At 35.1% G+C, this 27,906-nt stretch overlaps 1 protein-coding gene across 2 annotated transcripts in view; it reads left to right on the top strand.

Annotated features, from left to right (window-relative positions):
• The first annotated feature begins 3,806 nt into the window (after positions 1 to 3,806).
• LOC150095244 (SRA stem-loop-interacting RNA-binding protein, mitochondrial-like) overlaps positions 3,807 to 27,906 on the top strand; it is a 49,800-nt gene continuing 25,700 nt past the window's right edge. The window contains exons 1-3 of one of the 2 annotated variants that reach the window (XM_090409710.1): positions 3,807 to 3,834; positions 3,945 to 4,049; positions 14,025 to 14,083. In XM_090409710.1, coding sequence (XP_090265836.1) covers positions 3,989 to 4,049; positions 14,025 to 14,083 — 120 coding nt within the window. In that variant the 5' untranslated portion in view covers positions 3,807 to 3,834; positions 3,945 to 3,988. The other variant, XM_090409709.1, reaches the window with a different exon arrangement.

The following is a 27,906-nucleotide window of genomic DNA, read 5'->3' as shown; positions in this document are numbered from 1 at the left end:
ACCATTAATATATTGAGTAATGAAATTTTTTTAAAAAAATTGTATCTAAAATAATGAATGCTAAGTATTTTTCAATGATATTTCGCGGCAGGCGCAAATATCCTTAATTGTAAGATATTATTGTTATTTGTCTCAATGGAGTCAAAAGACTCATCGCGGGAGACCCGCCACCGATACATTAACCATTATTTACACAATACCTGTCATACCTCTTCATAAATTCATTCACAACCACCTCTGGCAAAGCATTCCACCCATTTACAACCCTCCAAGTAAAAAATCTAGTCCTAACACCCTTGTTAACCACACTCTTATGCAATCTCCAGGAATGGCCCCTCGTTCTCTCACATACTGCAGTGGTCTTAAAAATATCATCAGTATCAATCCTGTAAAATCCCTTTAACAATTTAAATACCCACAGATCATCACTCTATCCTCACAGACCTGCAACAATCTTTGTAACCCGCCTCTGAATCCTCTCCACCACTTCCGCATCACCAAAAATCCTGGCGACCAGATTTGTGCACAATAGTCCAAATGCAGCCTTATATTATGCCTTATAGAGTGGAATAATAATTTCCCTATCCCTGCTTGTTAGTGTGTTCCTCAACAACCATGTAATTTGATGTGATGTTTTGGCAATCTTTGCAACATGCCCTTTAAACTTAATTGCTCTGTCCACAATAACTCCCAAGTCTCTTGTCTCATCAATTCCCTGCAGTTCAGTTCCATTAATATACTGAACAGCATGCGTTGTCATCCTCCCGAAGTGTCATCACCTTAAACTTAGCCACGTTGAACTGACAGCCATTTACCTCAGTCCATACTGTCAGCCTATTTAAGTCATCCTGTAAAATATCCACATCATTTGAATTGATTATCGCTCTTCCCAATTTTGCATCATCAGCAAACAAGTGGATATTTCCATTCAAGGTATTTCCAATATCATTGATGTGCAAATTAAACAATAGAGGACCAAGCACTGAGCCCTGAGGTACACCACTAGACACTTGCCTTTTCCTGGACTCAGCTCCTCAGTAAACCACTCTTTGATATCTGTCCACCAGCCATCCTTTAATCCAATTCACCATCTTCGGATCCAAACCCATTTGCTCTAATTTATCTAACAGAGTTCCATGTGGAATCCTGTCAAAAGCCTTTGCAAAGTCAAGCAGTATCACTGAGTAAGGATTTCCTTTATCCAACTCCACTCTTACTTTATTATATTAGCCTTTGGTGAGTTAGACGAGCTCATGGAGGTAGCATGGTTTTTCTCCTGGAAACTCAGGTTTTTTATCTCGCATACAGACAAATCGGCTCTTTTGAACACACAATTTACAGATAAAAAATACTAGTTGTGGTGGTGGGCGGTAGATGGAGTTGATTTTTAGTAGAGGTTCGGTGTAGTGATGGAGACGGTTGTAGGTGTCCTCCCGCGATGAGTCTTCGGACTCCTTGGAGGCGTCATGAATAATAATAATAATAATAATAATAATAATAATAATTTCTGACACAGACCTCTTCACTCTTGCTAAGAATACATCAAAGAGACCTAAAAAATCACACAAGCTAAACTTCCCAAATAATGATATCTTGGCTGGCATTATCCATTATCCTTTGTATCAGAAACACATGAAAGACTATTCTCTTACTTTGTTTTTAATTGCTGTGGAGAGTGAAAATGCAATACTTAAATCGAAGGTTCATAACCGTGAACCATCGTGATAACACGTTGATTTATTTTATTTTATTTTTACTTTGAAGTGCGAAAGTAGTTGAATATGATTAATGTTGGCTGGCTCACTTCAAATACGAGCTTAAAATTGTTTTGCGATTCTTCAGTTTTTGAGGAATTAAAATTATTTATTGGCATACGAATTTCTTTTCATATGAATCTATAGCGTATGTATATTTGAATTTACTATGGTAGCTGCTCTTCTGAAGCATGGAGGAGTGATGCTGGGAAGAACAGATAACCATTGGAGGAGGTTGATCTTCAGGTTCCAATGATGGTTCTCAATGTTATGTTGTGTGTCTAGGAGAGTCATGTGGTGACTTTGGCTCGAAACTAGTGAACAATACTCCACAACAGGGAAGACCATAGCCAGGGCTGCCGTTCTAAGTGTCGAGTCATTACAACTCCAAGTTGTCCCTGTTAACTTGTTTATGATGCTGTTGTTTCTGGTTTCCTTTGTGATTCTGATACAGTGGAGTGAATGCTAAAAACGATATCAGGATAGTGGAATACGGATTATGAAGACAAATTGCGAATTTATGTACTGTAGATATTAATAAACAGGAGAAAGAGGGGCGATATGATTGAGACTTGCAAACTTCTGAAAGAGTCATACAGGATATCATTAGATAGAATTTTTCATTTCATGGAGGGTTTGGGAAAATACAAGTGGCAGTGGAAGTTGAGAATGGATGCCGTTAAGAAAGGGAGATCGCTAGATTTTTCTATCACTGAGTTTGAGTCAGTGATAGAAAATTGGAAAAGCTTCCAAAAATCTTTTCCAATTTAATATTTATTAGTTTATTTATGTTGTGTCGTATCTTCTATTTCTATACTACTTTTGAATTAGCGATCATTACAGATGCTCAGCCATAAGTCGTATGCGATGTGTAGTGTGTATTCTCAAATCGTCTACTCAACTCGCCCCCTTCCCCCATTCCCCAAGATTAAATCCTGATTGCGCTACTGGTTTGAGTGGTGCATGATCGGAATGGATTGCCATTGGAGATGGTGAAGTACAGGTAGTTTGAATGAATTTAAGAACAGGTATGATAGCTGATGATGCGGCTAATACGCGCTTCCCTTGGTTGTTCCCTGACTCCCTGGAAGGCTGTCTTAATAATAACAGAAAAATGTTTAGTTAGCTGTCGAATTTGAGAGGTATTAACTACGAATTTTGTTATTCTTATTATTTTGTTTAGAATGATTATATATTACTTTTAATTATTGAAAACCGCAACTAATTTTAGGAGTATTTTAACTTTTGATGCAATGTGCTATAAATTAATCGTTGGTGTTAATTTATAGCCAACTTCAATCATGCTATTGAAGAGTAACCTACTGCACTTAAAAAGGATGGACAGTTAGCGAAGGCATAGAACAGCGTTTCCCAAATTTTTCCTACGACGGAACACTTCATAAATCATGAAATTTTAACGGAACACCTCACAAATCCTGAAATTTTAACGAAACACCTGGTTACAGTCGAGTATCATCGGTCTCGGGTAGGATGTAATCAATCGACCGTGAGATGCGGTGATTGATTCATTCAATCCAATACGTTTGGTGGATAATGGATGGCAATGCTGTAGCTAATGAAGTTCTAACTGAGGCTCGGCTATTGCTGTTACCCTCCTGCCATGATCAGAGCTTTAATTGCTCAATAACACCTTATCCCTACACTGTCCTCTACAGATAACGGGGAAGATGAAAAGCATTCTTGCTTCGCCCCTTTAAGCCAGTTATAAGGATAAGGATCATCGGTCTCCTATTCAATGTAAAGCTAAGCGCACACTATCGTTGTGCTATTAAGGCCATCGAGGGCTGGCCTTATAGTACAATCCACTCGCAAAATGAGGTGCGCCTGATTTTCAAACATGTTTGGACTTGTCGCGCCTTTTAAAATCATTCCAGGCTCATATTAATTTTGATAATTTTTCACGGAACACTTATTCACTTTCCGTGGAACACAATTTGGGAAACTCTGGCCTAGAACATATACAATTAACAGCAATAAGTGAACTCCTCCGCTCCCATCAGGATTTCCCACTTCTGATATATATCAATCGAAAAAACACATGTTGAATAGTGGTTAACACGTAAGCAATTAACTTATTACCTCTCGTTAAAATGTCCGTTGACTTATCTTTCGGAAACCTAAAATCCGATTTCTTCTAATACTTGAATTTTGTATTACTTTATAATATAGTTCCACCTAGTGATCACCCAGTGAATATATGTTTTGCTAACGTGATGGCGGCTAGGTTTGTGAACAGGTTGTTTGTATCCAATCTACCTTGGACGATAGGAAAGCGTAAGTTTATGAATATTCTTTTTGGAATTTTTAAGCAATATACAGTATATGCTATTTTGTAGTAAAGAAAGTTTAGGGCTAGCAGATTTTTGAGATAAAATATATCTTCCCCAGTCAGTGACCGGAGGTGGTTGTACCGATAGTGTAAACAAGACGAGTGCTTGTCTCATTGTGAAGAGAAATACTGTAAAACAGCAGAAAATGAGTAGTAAGAAAGTTATGAAAAAACGGGCGAGTGATCTGGGAAATAAAGTTCGCGCTGCGAGCCTAGCGAAAATCGAGAATAGCGCATATTGTGTAAATGTGCATATTATGCGATACAGGAGAGCAAAGAAGCTAGTATGAATACGAGTGAGGATATTAGAAAATATTCGGTAAGGTTGAGGAGGAATGAATTGAGGCCTGTGCAGAGTGAGATAGGACATATAGAAAATATTTTGTAATTTCAGTGTAAGAGAGAAGGTTCCATTGCATATGAGTCAAAGATGAACTATTGCAGTGGAATGTGAGGTATTGCTGTTTGGTGACGCAGTGGTGAAAGATGGCCTCTGTTTCTTCCCCTCTCACCTTCTACTTTTTTTTATTATATTTTCATCCCCTCTGTATTAATTCAATAAAATCCCTGACTAACTTAATTGCATCTATTATATCACCTTTTTTTTCTTCTGCTCAGTAAACTCTGTAATTTATGGTCCTTGAACCTCTTTCCGTAGCAAACATTTCAGAACTCCTGATATTGTCATAGTCGCTTGTTTCTGGACCTTCTCCTGTGTTTACACATCGCAATGAAAACTAGAACAAACTGAGTACAGTAATGTAAATGTGGTCTGACCAGTGCTTTATACAGTGGTGCCACACTTATCCCTGCATGTCCTTACAACCACTTACAGACAATTTATGAAATTGGCATCCCTATCTGCTTTATCAAAAACTAGCTACACCCACTAAACCTGCTAGGTGTTTGAGGTTTCTTGCATTTGTGATTATCATACTATGGCCATACAGTCAGGACAGCTAACATGAGAATTGCCAAACACATGGACCACATCCATTTTTGCCACTCAGGACTTTGATAAATGTGCTTTAGACATTTACCATGGGATATGATGGAAGAAGGCCACTCTATTCCATTGCAGCAAATACAAATATGTGAAGCTATTTCTGGAATCTGCCTTAGCCTTAAGAAACTTTCCAAATTTCAACAAATTTGGTTGCATGAAACTGCTCCAAATTTGGATGCACTCATCCTCAAAACTTTAGCCCAACATCCAAGGCCACCTATTTTAGCCAAGTAGGGGCCATTGTTTAAGACTTTAGTTTAGTTAGTGTTAGTGCCTGTGAGCACATATCATATTGTACTTTGTTTGCTGATGATTGCAATTTGACTTTGCTGAAATATCAGAAGTATTAATTAAAGTTATTGTAGTATTCACATTGTAATTTCCTTAGAAAGTGCAGTTAGAAATCTTCCTTATGTGACTCACCTCTAGATAGTTCAATGGATAAATTTAAAGAAATTGATGGCTGTTTTCAACATTTGTAGGGCATTTTCTCAGCTTGTATCACATACTTTATACAAAGCTCCCCTGTGTAAGTGACCATACTAGTTTTTTTTTTTTTTTTAAATTTTTTTTATGCATTTTGCAATTGCCTGTTTCAGTTTCTTATTTGATTGCCATTTTATTTGATAACTCTTTGGCCTGGTTGATCAAGTGGTTAGCATATCTGCTCTTCAGCCAAAAGGTTGTGGGTTCAAATCTCATATGGGCCTGGATGTTTGTGATTGTCTGTGAAAATACTAGTGATGGTGGTTTGCAATAGATGGCATTGGTGTAGTTGCGGTTCATTGTAGTTGGTGGATTGAATGGTGGAGACAGAGCTGTAGGGTAGGTGCTCTCCCTTGATGAGTCCTTGGACTCCCTGGAGGTGACATGTAATAATATAATAATTGTCCTAATTTCTCTATACCATTGTTCTTTTGCTGTCTGCACATATATCATTCATACTTAGTCCATATGGCCAATGCCCTTAGGTTGGAAAAACTTGGGTTCAAACCCATCTGGAGATATGAGGAACCTTTATATAAGTCCTTTTCAACTGAAGGTGAGTTAGCCAATCTTGTACAGAAGCAGCAGTATTTTTCATCCTGTAAAATGGAGAGCTTGGCCAGAAGATGCATAGAATTAATAGACATAATACACTAGCCTCATATCCTTAGTTCTTCAACTGTAATTCCAGACAACCTTATAGCTTTGCTAGTGACTGTATTATGCACACTGTTTCTCTTTATTTAAAAAAAAAAAAAAAACCAATTTTATAAACAAACAAGAATATTACAGTCAGCTTCTTAAAAGCTGATTATCGATACCATTCTATAACTTAGCTTCCATCCCTTAAACTAAATAGTCTTTTCTTCCCAGGCATATTACCAGAAGATTCCACAATTAACAAACATAATACGCTGGTGTTACACAGTCTCCCCTTCTTGGACATTCTAAAATACTAAGACCATACCAAAAACATGGAGAGAATGCTTGTCTTTTCTCACATGCATTTCTTACATTTGATTCAGGCCTCCAATCAAGAAGTGATTTTGTTTTTGGAAAAAATTTTCAAGCTTCATTCCTGATATTAATATCACATCTATAGCTGCCTAACATAAAAAAAAAGCTGTTCTTTTTAGTTCTACTTCAGGAACCAAATTTCTCTGAACAGCTGTTTGTCCTCCACATGCATAGAGATATGGATTCCATTTTTTAAAATTCTAGTTTCTGTTTAAAAGAGAGCAGCTAGATTGATAATGCTATTGTTATGTTATGATGAATCATATTGTTTGATGCTCATTTCATTAAAAATGCTTGAACTGAGTAATTATAATACTATGTTCAATGCTCTCAGAAAGTGTTTGGATCTGTGTCCATTTTACTTTTGAACAAACAAAAAATATTGCATTGTTTGCTAACTAGCATATTTTTAATGCATGATATAGACAAATTCATAATTTTTTAGATTTATTATTAATATTATTGCATGTCATTTCCAAGGAGTCCAAAGACTCATCGAGGGAAGGCACCTACTCCACAACTTTCCACCAACTACAGTGAACAGCATCATCTACACCAATGCCATCTACTGCCCACCACCACCACCAGTAGTATTCTCACAGACAATCACAAACATTCATGCCAAACCCAGAGCCATTTGGCTGGAGAGCAGATATGCTATCCACTCAGCCAACCAGGCTGGCATAGTTCTAAAATTCTATATAGTTCCATGTAGTTCTAAATCTCATCTCATCTTCCTTTTACCCTTGCAGTGTTGAGGGTTTATTAATCATCGGACCTCAAACAGTTCACAGGATAAGGTGGTCAGCCCTATGCCCTGGTGTATCCTATGTCCTGTAGTGTTGAGTTCTCAAGGCTGGTTTGCTTGCTTTGCAGGATGAAAAATCCCTGGATAAACTGAAGAAAAACCCTACTGTCCACTCCCAAGACTGGCTAACTTGGCTATGGCTGAGGAAGATCCTTCAGCTCCTCACGTCATCGATGGGAATCGAACCTAGGACACTTGTTCCGCAGGCATATGGTTGCGAAGCGCACAGCCACTAGGCTAACCATGCGGACACATCTCTAAATTTTAGTAAATAATTTTTTTTGAAATTTTCCTCTTCTCAGTATTATATTATTCCCATCCCAGTATTATTCCCCCGTCCCGGTATTATATTATACATGGTTTTTCATAACTCAAAAATTTCACACTATACTTAGATTACTGAGTTTTATGAATTGTTAAGTGCAACATGAAACCTTTTTATTATTTTTTTTCTTGGTCAACTGTCATCCTGTGGTACATGACCTGTTGTCATTAAGGACTCCAGTGGCTGAGTATTCCTTGCATACACATACTATGTTTAGAGGAAATGCTAACCATATATAACTATTACTTGTAGAGGAGGGCAAGTCCAGTGGTTTCAAGGAAATAGCCATATCACTGAACTACCTATTGTCAGGCTAGTAATGTGATGTGTAAAATTTTGCCTTTGCTTTTAAGCCTCAAATGAAGAATACAGCTGTTTGGAAAATGATCCTGGAATGAAAATGGAAACAAAAAAAAAAATGATGAATAATTCAAAAGAAGAAAATTAATAGAATAATTGATTTGGTTTATAAATCTTTTCAAAATGGATAAGTTACTGTAAATATTGGAGTGAAAAATTCATAGAAGTGAGTTGAAAACATGTAATAAGATGTATCTCCATAGAGTATTGACTTTTATGGAAGATCTCTAGTAATCATTATTTATTATGCCTCATCCTTTCTTCACCAGCAGAACAATCACCTCTAGCAACCCATTACACTTTTTTGTGATTCTCAAAGAAAAAAAGTGTCCTTCCTTGAACTTGAAGATTTAAATGAATGAATTAGTCAAACAAAAATTAGTAATATTCTTTCTTGTGGTTACGTCAGTAATATTAATTCTAATTAATTAATTAGTAATATTCTTTCTTGTGGTTACTGATGTAACCACAAGAAAGAATATTACTAATTTTAGTAGCAGAGTTATGAAGTTATGAAGGTAACTTATGTTCTTTCTTGTTATATCATTTTAAAGCAACTGTTGTAGGTGTTTATCAGACCCCCCCCGATTCCTCTGATTCTGATATGTGTTCGTTTGTTCAAGGTTTGGTTCGTATGTCGAATGCTTTTGGAGCTCCTTTTCAGGAGTGTTGTTCCTTTATTCTTTTGAAACCCTATTTTCTTTTCACTTCTGGATGATGTAGAATTTTTCTGTGTATATGGAGAATTTGTGATACATAATACTCTCCATAATTTGGTTGTTTACTGACAACATGGTGATGGGTATGTAATTACTTATAAACTTATGTTTTTTTTTCCGTATTCATATAAGAGTGATTAATGCAGTCTTTAATGTTTCAGGGATGTACCCCATTTCGAACTCTGTTTAACACTTTTAAGACTGTATTTAATAGTGTTAGTATAACAGAACTTTTGGTCTGATTCCATCGATACCTGGTCCTTTGTTGGGGGGTTAAGGTTAATTGGATGAATGGATTCTGTTTGGTTTTAGCATGTATTTTTATTTTTGTTATTGCTTTGTTATTTATTAAATGTAAGTTCAGTATATATAGTATCAGCAGAATTTGAAGATGCTGTCCACATCCAGTCTATTTTTCTGATTTCATCATTTACAATATTTTTGTTTATTTTTTTATTTTGTTTATTGTTATGCTGTTTTGTAGTCTCGGTGAGTTTTAAGGCTTCTGGTTAAGCATGCAGCTCTAGTGTAGTGACATAATGGTCTGCTAGTTTGCATGTTATCACAGCTGAGTAGCTGTTTGGAGGAGCCTGTATGTTTGTGGTCAATGCAAGATGAGGTTATTGTGTTTTCAATTATCTCTTTTGTTGTATATGACTATGTAGATGGGGTTAAATTATATGCTGATAAGTCTAGGTATTGTAGAAAGCCATTGTTTAATTCATCAAAAAATTTCATGGTATTTAAATTGGGTGATCTGTAGATGGCATATATAATGAAGGAATTCTCTTGTTTGGTATTATTTACTTCATTACATATATTTTCTGCATATTCTAATTTGCAGTTTCTTTTATTTTTAATTTTTGCTTGCTAAATTTTATTATTCTGCTCCCTTGTTTAGTTTATCTACAGTGCTTGTGTTGTTGAAAGTTTGACATTTGATCATTGGTTCCATCTTTGTTGTGGATATTAAAATATCTATGTTGTCTATATCATTCTTCAAATAAACTTGGGAGGATAAGCCAGTATTTTTGAATTTTTCTGATGTTGATCTGGAGAATGGACAGTCCTTTTCTTTAGCCAGTCTCTTGTTTCCATTCAGTTATTAGTTTAGTATGCAGCTGAATGGCAACCATCATATTCCGGAGTGATTAGGTCTGCTTGGTGGTCTGTAGTATTCATGTGGATTGGTATGTTCTTCCCTTGTTTAGAATGCATTGGTGTTCCTTTTAATGTGGCAGCCTATTCAAATTTTCTAAGGATTTTATTTGGATTGACTTTACATCTTGTGTCTAAATTTTAAAGAATATTTTGCTGTATAAACTGGTAGTTTTTTTTTTTTTTTTTACTTTTATTGTGTGGTAGAATAATTTCTGATAATTATTATTATTCAGGCCTCCATGGAGTCAAGAGACTCATTGCAGAAGGTCCTTTCCAGGAAACACAGTCTATCATACCACTCCTTGAACTCATTCTTGCTCTCACCACTCTATCAGGCAATGCGTTCCACCACCCTCCACACAAAGAAACCACTCGTCCCCTCTTGCTCATAGCTTCTTTTTGTACTTTCCAGGGATGGCCCCTTGTCATCGCTCCTTTCTGCTGCTCCAAGCAAAAACTCCCCAGTGTCCACCCTGTAACTGCCTCTCAATAGTTTAAAAGTCTCGATCATATCACCTCTCCTTCATCTACCAAACTCTGCAGTCCACATTTCCTCAGCCATTCCCCATAATTAACGTTGTACAGTTCTGAAACCATCTTTGTTATCTGCCTCTGTACCCTTTCCACAGTTAATTTATCCCCTTCAAATCCTGGGGACCAAATTTGAGAACAATAGTCTAAGTGTGGTCTGATCAGGGTCTTATACAGTGGAATGATAACTCCTTTATCTCTGCAGGTCAGTGTCCTTCTCATTATTACACCAATCCTCTGGGTTACTTTCATGTTTGCAATATGTCCCCTGAATTTCAGTTTTCTATCGATCATCACCTCTAGATCTCTCGTCTCCCCTACTTCTTCCAGTACTTTTTTAAAGGATAAAACCATAGGATCCATTGGGAAAAGTCTAAACTTTTACATAGATCTTTATATAAACATGAACGTTTATACAAAGAAAGTTCTGAAGCTACTACACGGACCAAACTTAAACCGAAACGACGTTCTTACTATTCCTAAAGTATGGGAAATTGTCATACAAAATTGTGTTAAATAATTTTTTTTTTTAACTTATGTAACACATTACACACGTTTAATGATATTCTACTATTAATCATGCGCCCTAACTGTATGTTATTCCTATTATTGTTTTAAACTACTGTACTGATGATGTCCTAAGATACTTAGGATGAAATATTTACAATTAAATAATTTTTCACAGTGGTTAATACGTGTGTTTCTTTTAATTCTTCCAATACAGCTCCTCCAATTGAGTAAGCAGCCTCCCATCGATGTATCCCAAACTTCAAGACTTTATATTTTGCTGCATTAAACTGACATCCCCCATTCATTTGCCCATCTGTCTAGTTTATTCAAATCCTCTTGCAAGACTGCCACATCTGTACTATTACTAATAACCTTCCCAGCTTCACATCATCTGCAAACAACTGAATATCCCCTTGCAGTCCATTGACAATGTCATTGATATGAAGGTTAAACAATACAGGTCCCAGTACTGAGCCCTGTGGAACCTCACTTGTAACCTTCTGCTTCCTTGATATTGCTCCACCATACAACTCTCTGATACCTATCAGACAGCCAATCCTGAATCCAGTTGACTAACCCGACATCTAAACCCATATGCTGTAACTTAAATATCAACTTATCACGTGGCACCTTGTCAAATGCCTTTGCAAAATCCAAAAAAATGGCAGTGTATGACAAATCCATATTGATTCTCACAGATAACATTACCCTCATCTGCCCAATGCTGTATATAGTCCCTCACTAATTTCTCCAAGACCTTAACAACTACTGATGACACACAAACTGGCCTATAATTAGATACTTCTAGTCTGCTACCACCCTTATGCAATGGCACTATCTCACCTTCCTTCCATTCCTTGGGTACCTTTCCTGTAGCCAGACTTTCTCTGAAAAGCCAGGTCAAAGGAGCTGTCAGTTCTTTAGCACATTCTCTTGAAACCCTTGGTGAAATACCATCCAGTCCCACTGCTTTACTGACATCCAGAGTACTCAGTATTTGGAACATACGCTCCTCTTGCACCTCTAAACCTCGAACCTGGCCTACCCCCTCTAGTATTAAAACCTTTTTCTCCGGGATGAAATACTCCAATAAAGTGCTCATTGAACAACTCTACTGTGTCCTCTGCATCAGTCACTCTATTCTCATTTTTATCCCACAGTGTCATTCTTCCACAATCATTTCTCCTCCTACTGGCCACGTAGCTAAAAAATTCCCTAGGATTTTCTTTGGATCTTAGTGCCAGTCTCTTCTTATATTCCAGTTTTGCCTTCCTCACTATACTAGTCACTCTCCTAACCTGAGTCTTATATTCTTCATGCATCTGCTCTTCATTTGTCTCCTTATATCTCTTCCATAGCCTTGTTTTCATATGCAGTTCCTGTTTAATATTGTTTGTCATCCACATTACATCAAATTGTGTCCTCTTCTTCACTTGTGGAATACAGCTTACTATTGCTGCTAACAAATATTCCCTCACAATTTCCCAAGCACTAATGATATTCTGGCCTTCAAATTCCACTCTCCATGGAACTGCCCAAGTTTATATCTAGGACTATTATAATCACCTGCCTTATAATTCCACATATGTTCCCTTTTCTTTGATATTCCTGCATGTCTGTTCATCTTCCATGTCAAAACCACATGGTCACTCTCTCCAATTGGGGGTGGGGGGAGAGATGTCATCTCAGTTATTATCAGCTCTTCTGATGCTATGACCAAATTCAAAACTCTTGAACCTCTTGTTCCCTCTATTACACGTTGCCTAAGACATTTGTCCCTCAAGAATTCTAGAAATTCCATTCTCTTATTACCACATGTATTTTTCTCTTCCCAGCTTATACTGCTGTAATTAAAATCTCCAATAATAATTATTCTTCTTGCACTTGCCAAGCTCAACTGCCTAAACATCTCCTGCTCCCAACCTTCTGTACTCCTTTGCTTGTAACAACACTCCACTAAATATCCTGTCTTGCCCGACACCATATGCTTTCAAAACCATTGGTGTCACTGCCTTCCAAAGCCTCCACTCTTAGAGGACATAAGTCATCACTTAATCATAAGCAGTACTCCACCACCACGTTTTCCCCTCCTATCCTGTCAAAAAATGCTATACTCTACTACTTCCATTCCTGCTACTATATTATCTTCCATCAACCACATCTCAGTGATCTCAATAATCTTTGGCCAGGCTGATGCTATCAGCACCACCAATTCATCTCCTTTATTCTGGATACTCCTGGCATTAGTATAAAGCATAAAAATGTCACTGCTTCTATACTTATCATTATCCCCTCCAGACCCCACTGGACTCAGTGTTACCTGATGTCGTCCCGCCTCCCCCAAGCACACATTCCCACATGAGGTCACCCCTGCTACCATCCACTCTGGGAACTCTAGTTTCACTGCATTGATACACTGGCTTATTCAGAAAATAGCAATCTCTCCAGATGTCTGCTTCCTTCCTCATTCAGATGAAAGCAGTCTCTCACATACAGTTCCTTTCTGCCCTCAAATGCCCTCCACATATTCCAGTCCTCTCTTCTGGCACATTCTGGCTATTATCCTATTCATTATTACTACTCTTCTGCTAAGCTCCTCATTATTATACCTGGGTAACATACACACTATCTTTCCTCTCTGCGTTTTCTTTTGTACAACCTTAAGTATGAATCTCAGATCTCTTGCCACCCTCAATTTACACTGCCTCTCAAGTCATTCGTGCCCACTATCATGATAATTTCATCTACCCTTTCACCCCGTTTAATTGCCATAGCCACACTTTCTATTATTCCTCCAGTCAAACACTCCTCTGACATCGTAATGTGGTAAGTACTTGGGCAAGTAGATTAAGGTAAAGTCATATATTCATTCAGATTCTTAGCTACTGTTTTTTTTTTTTTTTTTTTTTTTTTTGTTGTTGTTGTTGTTTGTTATTCCTATTGTAAGAGGAAACATAACCTTGAATTTATATAATTTTTTCTTTTTCAATTCTGCAGAGCAGCTAAAAGACTACTTCAGTAAATTTGGATATGTAATAAATGCACAGGTTAAATTTGTAAGTACTTTTTTTTCTTATTTATTATACATTTAAATTAAGTATAGACTTTGGGGAAAAAACCCCATGTTACTCCTCTTAAAACTATTATTATAAATTCAGCTATTATAGCCTGTTTTTGTATAGGAGTGACCCTTATTTAAATATATTGGCTATCAATAATCAAGGGGTATATATATTTAGGGCATTATTGGTGAGTATAGAAGGCAATTAAGGTAGAATAAAAGAGGTGGAAAAATTTTTTGGTACATACCTTTATTGATTCTACGATGTTTTCCACTTCCATGATCTTGCTGGAGGTTGTTTACAAGTGGGGGGGGGGTGTTTAGACGCGGGAAAATAAGTTTAGATAACCCGGGTTAATATTAATAATATATATATAAATATATACATATATTACTTTGAATTAGGGTGCATTTTTGTGGGGGGGGGGGGAAGGGGAGGGAGGAAGAATAAAGACTATTGTGGCAACCAGGGGTGGGTTAACCGGGTATGGAGCCGTTTCGGGCGTGTGACCATCCTCAGAACTTTGTCGGAAATGCAAAGGTATGTACCAAAAAATTTTTCCACTTTTATTCTACCTTAATTGCCTTCTATACTCACCAATAATGCCCTAAATATATATACCCCTTGAGTATTGATAGCCAATGTATTTAAATAAGGGTCACTCCTATACAAAAATAGGCTATAATAGCCGAATTTATAATAATACATTTAAATATTTTTAATGCATTCTTCCCGAGTATCATGTTTAGAGCAAAGATGAAGTGAATTTTTCTATATTAGAAAAAAAATACTTGTGATCCAGATCCTTTACCTATTTATTTTCTTCACATCCTGTGGTATATAAAGATTAGATTAGTCACGTGCAACAAATTCTACCTCTCTAGTCTCCCATCCAGCTATCTTTTTGTGCAATAGCATGTGCCTTATGGATATGGTATATACATACATAGCACTAGACCGCCCAGAGAAAGACATAGGTTCTTCTAGTGCTGATTAGAACTTTCACCAAGAACTGGTTCCTGAGTTAGTTGATCTCTGGCACAGCAAATTAGTTTTTCATCTTGTAAATTCAATACACCTCTCGTAAACTTATAATACGCCATTTCAGGTTATAATATATTGTGTTAGGATTAGTTACCATGGTTGCACTTTTCTTACCAGCTTTTTCACTGTATGCTATTTAAATTAGTAATGGTCTTGAACCAGGTATCTCTGATTAGCTAATGGTGGAGTTTCACTTCCCTCTCAAGCTCCAAAGGTTAGTGTTAAAACATCCTTGCTTACTCCCTATAGAAATAAAATGCATTAGCTGATTTTTACTTTTTTTTTTGCTTCCTCTGATTGTAACTCATCATTATCATTTGTTATATATTATGGCTAAAATATTTTTAATATCTCATGTTAATACTTTATCAAACTAATTTGGCTTCCTCCTTTGTCAGTGTTCTTGATTGATATTTGGATTCCAGATCTTTTAATAACTGAAAATTAATAAATATTAGACACATATTTCAGCACTTTTAATCCTTTCATTGATAATTAGAAAAATATTAAATGATATTGTGAATTTTAACATTAATTAATGAAAAATGGTTTTCCCTTTCTGCAGTAATTTTTCCAAAATATGAAGTCATATTTTTACTTCATATTTGTAGCAGATTTCAGAGATGTTTATTAGGTTGGCTGAGAGCAGAACTTTTATTGTAAGGATTGATTCACATTGTACACAGATAGGTATATTCTTTTTTATAGTCATGTGAGAAGAAGCAAGTAGCATTTACTGATTTGTTTACTTAAATATGTGACTAAAGTTTTTTCAGATGTTAAAATAATGACTAGCAACAGTACTTTTTGAATTAAAAAAAGTGTGCCAGTATTCATTCTTTGCTAGCAGGAAAAATTTTCAATTTTTCCTGCTAGCAAATTTTCTTTTCATATTAGAAAGATATGAAAAGAAAACTAAAAAAATTTACCATTATTTCATAGTGATTTTTGGAATAAGAACAGCATTATGTGTATAAACACATATTATTAACTATAAATCACTCTATAAAGCATATAAGTGAAATGTATGATACTTTTTACTACAAAAAATTCAACAGCTGATTTTTTATTGATCATTTTATTAAACACGTTGAACAATTAGAGTAATTTTTGAAATCCATTCCACAAGTGAAACGCCTTCGAATTACACATTTTTAACAATTTTGGTGTCATCTTTGTGAATTTGTTGCAGAACTGTGTCTTTCATGAAAAAGTTGTACAACGATTTATAATTTTTTTTATTAGCCCTATACAGATCTATATTGCATTCCTGCAGTTGCAAACTCTGGTTTGGTAACTCTTGAAGAGCATCACACATTATACCTAAGTCTAGTATAAGGTTTGTAATTTTTTTCCTGTAGTTCTTCTTACATGAATCTTTCATTTTGGTGTCAGTTTGAATCATTCTTTGCTTCTTGAAAATGATTAACTAAAGTCTCATCATTATTCCAAACAGTTTAAACAGACCAGACCATTTTAAGCATAATGTAATATCATATGCTTAAAATTCTTCATTTTTAATAGTTAAATATTAAGTGAGCATGTAAATCCTTTCAGTTCTTTAAGTTCTTTCTTTCCAAAAAAATGTACAGGCATTTTTTGATGATGTGCTATATGTGACAACGTTTTTCCATTAAATCTATTGATATAATAAATTAGTTTAATCCTTTATCCAAGTGCAAGCAAACAAAGTTTGCACCTGAAGTATCTTCAGGACTGAGGCAACTTATAGTAAAGGTGGATCAAGTTCTCATCACTCCTTGTCTCAGTATCTCCCATAATGCTATGCATTAAGGGAAGGGCTGCTACCCTTATTGAGGTGTCTTCAGTGGGAGCCGAGCCAGACCCAGAAGTGGTGATAATAAGGCAGAAGCAATGGAGAGGTCATATTTACTTATATGAGTCGCTAAAAGGTGTACCATCTTATTATTAAATTATCTGGATTTAGGGAAAGCTGTTGGAAGTTTATTTTCCACTTGGTTAGACTATAATAAATTTAGTTTAATCCTTTATCCAAGTGTAAGCAAACAAAGTTTGCGTCTAAAGTATCTTCAGGAATGAGGCAACTCATAGTAAAGGTAGACCAAGCTCTCATCACTCCTTGTCTCAGTATCTCCCATAATGCAAAGCACATCCCCTTGTGGATTATAATGCTATGCATTAAGGGAATTATTATTTATGTATTATATATTAAGCCTCTACACAAGTATGCATTAAGGGAAGGGCCACTACCCAGACCGGTTTCGACCTTTATTGAGGTCTCGTCAGTGGGAACCAGACCCAGAAGTGGTGATAATAAAGCAGCAACAATGGAGAGGTCATATTTACTTATACGAGTTGCCAAAAGGTGTGTACCACTTTATTATTAAATTACTCTGGATTTAGAGAAAGATGTTGGAAGTTTATTTACTGAGACAAGGAGTGATGAGAGCTTGGTCCATCTTTACTACGAGTTGCCTCAGTCCTGAAGATATTTCAGGCGCAAACTTTGTTTGCTTACACTTGGATAAAGGATTAAACTAAATTTATTATAGTCTAACCAAGCAGAAAATAAACTTCCAACATCTTTCTCTAAATCCAGAGTAATTTAATAATAAGTTGGTACACCTTTTGGCAACTTGTATAAGTAAATATGATTTCTCCATTGCTTCTGCCTTATTATCACCACTTCTGAGTCTGGCTCTCACTGACGAGATTGCAATAAAGGTTGAAACTGGTCTGGGCAGTAGCCCTTCCCTTAACGCTTAGCATTATACATATCTGCAAGGAGATGTGCTTTGCATTATGGGAGATACTGAGACAGGGAGTGATGAGAGATTGGTCCACCTTTACTACGAGTTGCCTCAGTCCTGAAGATGCTTCAGGCGCAAACTTTGTTTGCTTACAGTTGGATAAAGGATTAAACTAAATTTATTATAGTCTAACCAAGTGGAAAATAAACTTCAAAAATCTATTGATACTTGCAAAGAGTTTCACAATATCACCAGTTGATAGTTATAATCAAAAAGAAAAGTTCCCTTCATTAATTGTGTCGCATTGTTCTAACAATTAATGAAGGGAACTTACTTTTCTTTCTTTAGTTTCGTAACTCCACTTTGACAACCCATCATAACAGCTGCACTATCACATGTGACAAATTGAATGAGATTTTAAATACTTTTCCATCATAACATATGGCTGAATCCAATTGAGTAGAGAAACAGATATATATCTTTTGAATTAATACTTCCCAGTTCTGTCAAGTCCAAAAACAGATATAGATAAGCTTGTTCCATTGTCCAATATATCAGTTCGAATGTACATGATTAAAGTGGATTTGTTACTCATCTTGGTTGATTTATCATTTTACTGTTTGACATGATTTCATTAACCAAATTTTTCTCATTTCATCTCCAATAGTTCTGTTAATACAAGTTAATTAAATGAAAAATAAAACTCATTTCATGTTAATCCAGTTTATTTCTTATAGGACAATCCCTAATTTGAAATGTAGAAAAGACTGATTGTCTTTGGCCACCTTGTATGCAGTATGAAAAAGTTTGTTACTGATTTTTCATGAGAACTTTTTTTTAAACACGAATTTTTAAGGAGCTCTTTAGCAGCTTCTACAGCACTTTTATAGCAACATTATGTCCTGTTGTTTAGTTATGATTAATTTTTTTTTCTCTTAAAAACTGGTTGTTGCCGCTTCATTGTTTGCTCATCTTTTTTTTCCACTGCAAGAGTTCCAATTTGCTGTATATAATGCACATCCAAGTCTCTTATTATAACTAATTTGTTATAATAAGAGTTATTTGTCATTCCTTTATTAATAAGAGTTATTTGTCATTCCTTTGCTGTTGGATGTGGATACAACAGGAAGAAAGTCTCTGACCAGTTTCTGTGGTTAACTTGACTTATTTTCTCACTTGATTTTAATTTCTTAACTGGAAGAGGAAGAGAAATTAGTAATTCTTTTCATTTTTTACTTTATGGTTTAAGACAATTTTTGTGTTAGTTCTTAATGAAGAAAAATGATTTGTGTTTTCGGTTTGCATCTGGTGTGTGTGTGTGTGTGTGTACACGCACGCACGCACACACACACACATATATATATATATATATATGATCATTAGTTGCATTGACTTGGTGATTAGATATGTTCATCTTTTTTTGACTGACTGAAACTGAGAAAATAGATAAGTTAATTTAATGGAGCACACAACATGTTTCGTCAAAATGACTTCTTCAGGTGTGGTAACACTTAAAGCAAATTAAAAAAACCTTATATAAAAACACTGTACCATTATAATAACAGACTTGTAAATTGAAGTTAAGTTTGAATTGTCGTTATAGTCCGTTCTGTAGTTCTGTTGTTGCGCAAATGTGAGTGTATGAGTTCACGCATATGCTAGTATCTAATGGCAGAACTATGTGAGTCAGGTAGACTATGACTGAGGTTGCTGTTGATGTGAGAAGGGTCTAGGACAATTTCTCTGGATTCAACTATGCAGTTGAATAGTTGCCTCAATGTTTTTGGAAGAGTATCCATTATTTAAGAAAGTTCTTTCTAGATATTTTATTTCATTTTTTAGTTCTTCATCGGACAATACTGAGCGAGCACAGTGAGCCAATGTGGAAATGATACCTAACTTTTGTGCAGGATAGTGATGTGAGGATGCATGTAGGTATCTATCCATGTGTATTGATTTCCTGAAAATTGAGATCCTTAAAGAATCAGACAGTAAGCTTCATGTCTAGAAATGAAAGGGAACCATTTTCTTTAATCTTGATGGTAAATTTTATGTCTTGGTGGAAGTTGTTTAAATGATTTAGGAAGATATGAAGATGCTCTATACCATGCTCCCAAATAAGGAATATATCGTCCACATAGCGGAGCCATGTTCTAGGTTTTAATGTTGCTTTAGAGATGGCTTTTTCCTTGAAATCCTCGAAGAAAATGTTGATCAGTATTGGAGACATGGAGCTACCCATAGCTAGTCCTTTGTTCTGTTTATAAATTTTCTCTTCGAACTTAAAATACCCTGAACTAATACAGTGTGAGAGGAGAGCAAAAATATTTTTAGAGATCTTGTTTAAAATGCTGAGAACATCTTGCATTGGAACATTTGTAAAAAGTGCCACAACATCAAAGCTCGCTATAATATCGGAATTCTTCAGCTTTAGATATTTGATTTTAGAAGCAAAGTCCGTTGAATTTTTAATGTAAGAGGAGACTTACTAGACCTTTTAAGGGGGGGGGGGATGCTAGATATTTTGATAATTTATATGTTGGTGAATCAATACTATCAACTATTGGCCTGAGGGGACAATCATTTAATTCATTTAAACAACTTCCGCCAAGACAAAATTTACTTCTAGATTGAAGAAAATGGTTCCCTTTCATTTCTAGACATGAAGCTTACTAAGATGTCTGATTCTTTAAGGATCTCAATCTTCAGGAAACGGATAGATACCTATGTGCATCTTCACATCACTATCTCACACAAAAGTTAGGTATCATTTCTACATTGGCTCACGCCAGTATCTAATGGCATAGTTCTGCCATTAGATACTGGCGTATGCGTGAACGCATATGCTTGCATTTGCACAGCAATAGAACTACAGAACGGACTATAATGACAATTCAAACAACTTCAGTTTACAAGTCTGTTATTGTAATTGCAGAGTGTTTTTATGGTTTTTTAATTTGCTTTAAGTGTTACCACACCTGAAGAAGTCGTTTTGACGAAACATGTTGTGTGCTTCATTAAATTAACTTGTTATCTATTTTCTCGGTTTCAGTCAGTCAGTCAAAAAAACATGAATATATATATATATATATATATATATATACACTGTATATATGGTACCCATCCTAACAGTTGCACTATCCCATGTAACACAAACTAAGTAATAAGAGTATTTAGTGTAATTAGAGACATCCAGAATGAAAATGGCCCTGTAGAGTGCAAAATATTTTCCTCTAACAGACACCATACTGCACAGTTGCAAATCAAAGAAAGTAAACATTTTATTATCACAGCCTGTCCATGTCAGCATATAAATGTGAAACTCATTTACCTCCAATTGCCAAATTAAGAATTATACATCAAACCGTGGGCTGCAACAGGAAAAAAAATCTCGAAATAAAGAGGAAACAGTTTTTTTAATATTAGCATTAGATTATACAAGTACAAAATACAACTTGTTACAAAAATACATATAAAATATAAAGTTTACATATAAGTAAAATTATACATATCATTTTTTTTGAAGAAACTTGATAACGTTCTTCATTAACGAATCTTCAAAATTTGGTTGAATTTGTTGAGCTCTAGTTATTTTCAGTATTGTTTGAACATGCTGGTCTGCTAATCTTGATCTTTCCACAGTTTTATTATTCTTTAAAGTTGAACATAGTTGTTCGCATAAATATGTGCTACCAAACAAATAAAATATGCCTAATTGCACATAACACATTGGGATTATCAATCAACTGATAAATAATTATAGAACTTTGGAATTCCAACATCCATATATTTTTGTTTCAGTACGGAATCGCACTGAATTTCGATTAATTCCAACTGTAAATTGTCATCAACATCAATCGATAGAGGAGAAGTTGACAACATTCAAAATGGGATAAATTTTCTTTTTGAATTTGTTTTTTGCCAAAGTTTTGCCACAATTTATGTTTGAAAATGTTAATATTGTCAAATAACATGGTAACTATTTGATGTTTGCCTTATAGCTTAAGATTAAGTTGACTAAGGTGACTTGTAATATCAACTGAAAAAGCTGGGGCCTTTATCCATTGATCATTTTTTAATATTTCACATTCATAATTTTTCGATTCTTAAAAAAATGGTGATTTCGTCCAGCAATTCGAAGAATCGCTTTAAAACTTTATGACTGGAAAGCCATCTAATTTCTGTATAATAAGGTAGATCCCTATATTCACTTTCTATATCATCTAGAAAGTTACTAAATTGGCGATGATTAAGCCGACGTGCACAAATATAATTCACAATTTTACTGACATTTTTAGGACATGTCCAATGTTTAAAGCTTTGGAGCATGGTGTTGGCTGATGAATAAGGCAATGAAAATTATTATTACTTTGCTCTTTGCATTTTTCTTTTAAATTTGTAACAACTCCTTGATCAACACCAGTCATGGTAGGAGCACCATCAGTGGCAAGACAAACTACCTTTTTAACGGTAAATTGTATTCATTCAAAACTTCCATAAGGGTGTCAAAAATATCAACTCCAGTGGTTGGAATAATTTCTAGGAGTTCTTCACTTACTTTTAAGTTCATATCACATCCGTGAATAAAAACAGCCAGCTGAGTGATATCCCGTACATCTGTACTTTTGTCAATTGCAAGGGAATAGGTCTCAAATGTTGGAATTATTGATTTTTGTTGATTTCTTAATTTCCCGGCTATATCATCAATTCTGCTAGCAATGGTATTTCGAGATAAGCTTATATTTGTAAATTTCTTTAATTGATCAGGACACAACACTTCAACTGCTTTAATAATCATTTGCGAATAAATTCTCCTTCAGTGAATGGTTTCAACTTGCTTGCAATTAAATGTGATAACAAATAACTGGTTTTTACCGTAACTCTATTATCTTCAATAGTTTTGGTAAATACACTTTGCTGATTTTGAAGTGTCAACTTTAATTCTGACAGTTTATCTTCACAAAGTTTCGCGACATATTTGCCATAGTTTTCTTTATGATTTGTATCGTAATGCCTTTTAATAGTATATTCTTTGCAAACTGCAATAGAGTTTCTACATATCAGGCATAAATTTTTTTTCCCCTTGAATACAAAAATATTGTAACTCCCATTTTTCTTGAAAGCTAGGATGTTCTTCTTGAATTAATCGTTTTTTACTCATACTGGTTGAAGGTTTTGGCATTATTTTTATAAATTCTTTATTAATTATAAAGAAAACTCTACACTTTCTTATGACTTGGAAATTGCTAATGGCTAGTCTCCGATTGCTGATCAGCGGATGTATCTGCGTACATAGACTTGCTCGGTAAAATTTGATATTTATGCAGTGGTGTAACAAGATTTTTTGAAATGACAAATAGAACATTATTTCCTTTAGAAATTGCACAATAGATTAGCATAGAAAATAATCTTAAGTGTAAATGTTAATTTTTTAAATATGTTTATTTAATTCGGTGTTGTCGAAAGTTAAATAGCCATATTGTTACAAAGTTTGGTGGGCCACATGTTACTTGTCGGCAGGCCTCATGTTTGACATGCCTGCTTTATATAGTAAACATTTTAACAATAGATGCAGTGAAAAATGCAAATTTCATTAAATAATAAGATGATATGAATTCTAGATAAGTGTGTAAAAAAAAAAAATTGCTGAATAGTATAAATTTTTGAAATGTAGAGCTGAAAGTCACCAATTTGGCTTAAGTAAGATATTAAAATGGAGGATATTATGGATTCATTCATATTTGTATCGTAATGCCTTTTAATAGTATATTCTTTGCAAACTGCAATAGAGTTTCTACATATCAGGCATAAATTTTTTTTCCCCTTGAATACAAAAATATTGTAACTCCTATTTTATAGAACAGTTTTTTATATAGAATATAGAACAAATATAGAACAAAGTTTTTTATATTTATCAGAGAGTTTGAGAATATACCCTTCAACATTGGAGTTACCTTGATATGCACTGCTTAAAAGACACAAGCTCTGTCCAGGAACCCATGTATGGTTGCTTTGTATCGATGCTTAATAAAGCATTTAGTCCAATTGTCAATCCAGTGAAATCTAATTTCTAGCGTTAATAAAAGGCTAGAATATCGGCTGTTGGGTAGAGCTTGTATCTTTTAAGTAGTGCATATTGAGGAATTCCGATACTGAAAGTTATCTACTGGTAAATTTCGAAGCTTGTGTTTTTCTATATCGCCATCATCATCATCAATGATATATACCCTCAAGAGGGTGTTCAGGCTATTATGACAGCATTACATGATAACTTTACATTATTATTAATCTCCTATCAACAATTTTCCTCCAAATTAGTCTGTTACTTAATAGTGTTCCAACAGCAAACAAAATCAGTCTATTCAATTCTATCTACCCAAAAGGTTCAAAATTAGAGCACCTAGTAGGATTTTCTCCCATCTTTCTAGACAACATATCTGCACAAATCCAACTAGTGTAGTAGCTTTACAGTTGAGCTGTATGTGATATGATAGACCTTGCCCTAAAATACAGTAGATTGCATCACTACCAAAGGTGCATAATATTCAGACTAACAAAATTCTTTTCAAGTAACAAAGTATAGAGCTACAAAAATAAGGTGCTATCTTGAATCCAGTACCCTCAAGAAGTGTTCAGGCTACTATGACAGCATTACATGATTAAGTTTACATTACAATTGATCTATCAATAATTTTCCTCAGAATTAGTTAATTACTTGTCAGCATTCCATTATTATCATTTCTACATTTCGTTCTTCTAAGGTGCTTCTGGCTGATTCATTCCACCTAGATCTTGGTTTTCCTCAAGATGGCAGGACAAAGTCCTGCCATCTTGGCATCCAACACCTGTTTTGCTAACCTTTCTTCACCATTCTATTTAAGTGGCCATACCAACTTAGATTAGCTTTGCTTACATGTTCATGAATGCTAACAATGTAAAGTTCCTTTCTAGTATCATCATTTTTACCATATCTTCATTCTGCCATTGATACCATCTGTTCTGATCCTTTAATCTTTGATCAAGTACTTTATTTGTAACCCAACTCTGATCCATAAATTGAAACTAGTTTGAACACTGTCTTGTATATTACTAGTTTGGTGCTTGGCTAATTCCTCTCTTATTCCATATAAATTATTCATCTGGCTCTCAACCATTCATGTTTTCTTATTCTAATGTCTATTTCTAAATTTAATTTGCCATCCTCATTAAACACTGCCTAAACACCTGAAATATTTCATTTGCTCAATAGGTTCTCCATTCAGATTGCCGCTGAAGAAGTTTTTTATTTTCCTGCCTATTTCCATAGTTTTGGTGTTTTTATTGCTGATTTTCATGTCCAAATTTGTTACATCAGTTACAGTTTAGTTAGATAATGCTGGAGACTTGCACTGGATGTATTTAGGACTACAACATCATCATCAAACTTAGCTCATCATCATCTAAGTTTGATATCGCTGATTCTGATGTCAGGTTTAATGTCACTTTCTTTCATAATGCAATCCATATAGATGATGAATCAGAGCAGAGATAATGTGCATTCTTGTCTTACCTCTGATTTTACATTAAACCATCTTACTGTGTTTAAACCTTTCAATTCTAACTGCTGGCTTACAACTTAAATATAGACTGTATTGCTCTGTATAATAATGTTCCATTTACATCATATAATTGTGTTTCGAAAAGTTTTTCTCTGGGCACCTTGTCATATTCATTTTCTAGATTTTACAAAACATAAGTACAGATCCTTGTCATATTCCCACAATTTTTCAACTATTTGTCTTAAAGTGAAAATGTGATCTTGACAACCTCTATTTAGCCTGAATTGAGCTTGTTCTTTTCCAAGTTTCTCCTCCACAGTTCGTCTTAGTGTATTTTCAAGTATACTTATATAAATCTTATCTGAAACACTTAGTAGAGAGATTCCTTTGTAATCTCACATTCAGCTTTATTCCCTCTTTTTATAGATGTGAGCCATGAGAGCTCTACTCCAGTCATCTGGAATTTGAACTTCTGACCAGGCCTTCTGAATTATGCAAATCAAATGTCATCTACTCCAGCAGCATTTTGCACATTTCAAGTTTTGATGGCTTTTCCTACTTCTACTATTGATATGTTCTGTTTACATTCCTCTTGAACATTTTCTATTACTATTCTTTCACTTCTTTTGTTTAACCATCTTTCAAAGTAATTACTCCAGACATGTAGGATATAATGTCACCTTTATTATCTTTGATTCCTTTTACAGTAATCTTTCCTCTATTTCTGAGCTTTTTCAATAGCCTGCAGAACATTTTGCCACATTCCTGATATTTATTTTTTATATTCTTACTGAAGTCTTTCCATGACTTTTTTAGTTACTTTCACACATAGCTTAGCTCTCTTATATTTGCTCTGTATTCTTAGGGCATCTGTTTACATTCTGTTCAAGTTTTACATTTTGTCCTGTATTTTTAAACCTGTTGAATGAAAATTAAGACTGAAGTGTGTGTGTGGCGTTTTCCTAAAAATCATACAGTTAATTTCTGGTTAGTATTTTCCACCTTGTCTATTTATTTATTCATATGGGGTTCCCCCCCCCCCCCTTCTTCCCCTGTCCCTTTTTTGGGAGGGGTGGTTGACCCCACCTAATGAGAGATTAGGTATATATATTTTTATGACTGTAAATCTGTGTAGTTCATGGGGCTGGTTTGCCTGTTCTGTGAGACGAAAAACTCCAGTTTCCAGGTAAAAAAACCCTCTTGCTGAATCTGCTGAATCAGTCAACGTTTTCTTTAGAGTTTGTCACTGAGATGCCAAGGTTTGGTTCTTGTTTTGAAACTCATTTTTTTCTTCAGTGATATTTGTATAGTTGTCTACAGTTTATCTGTAAAAGCTACTCAATTTTAATTTTTAAAACTTTCTTACATGCTGTTTTTTTTTTTCAGTGTGATATTTGTCACTTCCAATTTTAAAATTCCTCTGCACACTCTTGTATCCTTAACCAGCATGATGATATCACTGTCAACAATGACATCGTCAATGATACTTTTCTTATTTCTTGTCTTCTCTCCATACCAATTGTTCACATCTTTATGTGTGAACATGGTCACACACAAAGTAATGACTAGTCCATGTCCTGAGCAGAAATCCAGCAGATATTGAAAGATTATTTTTCACTTGGTTAGACTATAATAAATTTAGTTTAATCCTTTATCCAAGTGTGAGCAAACAAAGTTTGCGCCTGAAAATATCTTCAGGACTGGGGTAAGGTAGTACAACACCAGGCAACTCGCAGCAAAGGTGGGTCCAGAGGTGGAGATAAATCTCCACCTCTGGGCCTGGCTCCCACTGACGAGACCTCAATAAAGGTCGAAACCGGTATGGGTAGTGGTCCTTCTCTTAATGCATAGTAGTATACATATCCGCAAGGAGATGTGCTTTGCATTATGGGAGATACTGAGACAAGGAGTGATGAGAGCTTGACCCACCTTTGCTGTGAGTTTCCCGGTGTTGTACTACCTTACCCCAGTCCTGAAGATATTTTCAGCGCAAACTTTGTTTGCTCGCACTTGGATAAAGGATTAAACTAAATTTATTATAATCCAGCAGATACTTATCATTATTGTTAACATTGCCCTTTTCTCCAAACATTTCTATATGCCTGATGGGATTAATTTTCTACTTTGGTTTTTAGATCTCCAACAAGGACTACTGTTATTATTATTATGGGCTACTCCAGTAGTCCTTAGACACATCATCTGCCTGCTTTAGTGACTCAAAAAAAAATCCTATACTTCTGGAAAAGAGCCTTCTGTGGGACCATAAGCAGAAATAAGTTTCATTGTCTATTTCCCCATTTGAAGCTTGCCCATATGAAACTATCTGAAACTGCCTTTCTATCTCTTGCTATAAAATATGGATGAATCTATAATATTCTCCGTTGGTATGGGGGGGTGGTCTAGATATGAGATTCATTTTGGTGTCCTCAGACCAGTTTACTAGTTCTTTTATTAAATTGTTAGTCTTGTGAGATAATATAAGATTCTGCTGCAGATGTTTCAG

The sequence above is a fragment of the Typopeltis vanoorti genome, chromosome 20 (assembly GCF_054136105.1).
Source record: "Typopeltis vanoorti isolate ZY-2024b chromosome 20, IOZ_Tvanoo_1.0, whole genome shotgun sequence".
Lineage (NCBI taxonomy): Eukaryota > Metazoa > Arthropoda > Arachnida > Uropygi > Thelyphonidae > Typopeltis > Typopeltis vanoorti.
This window is presented reverse-complemented; position numbering and strand designations above follow the sequence as displayed.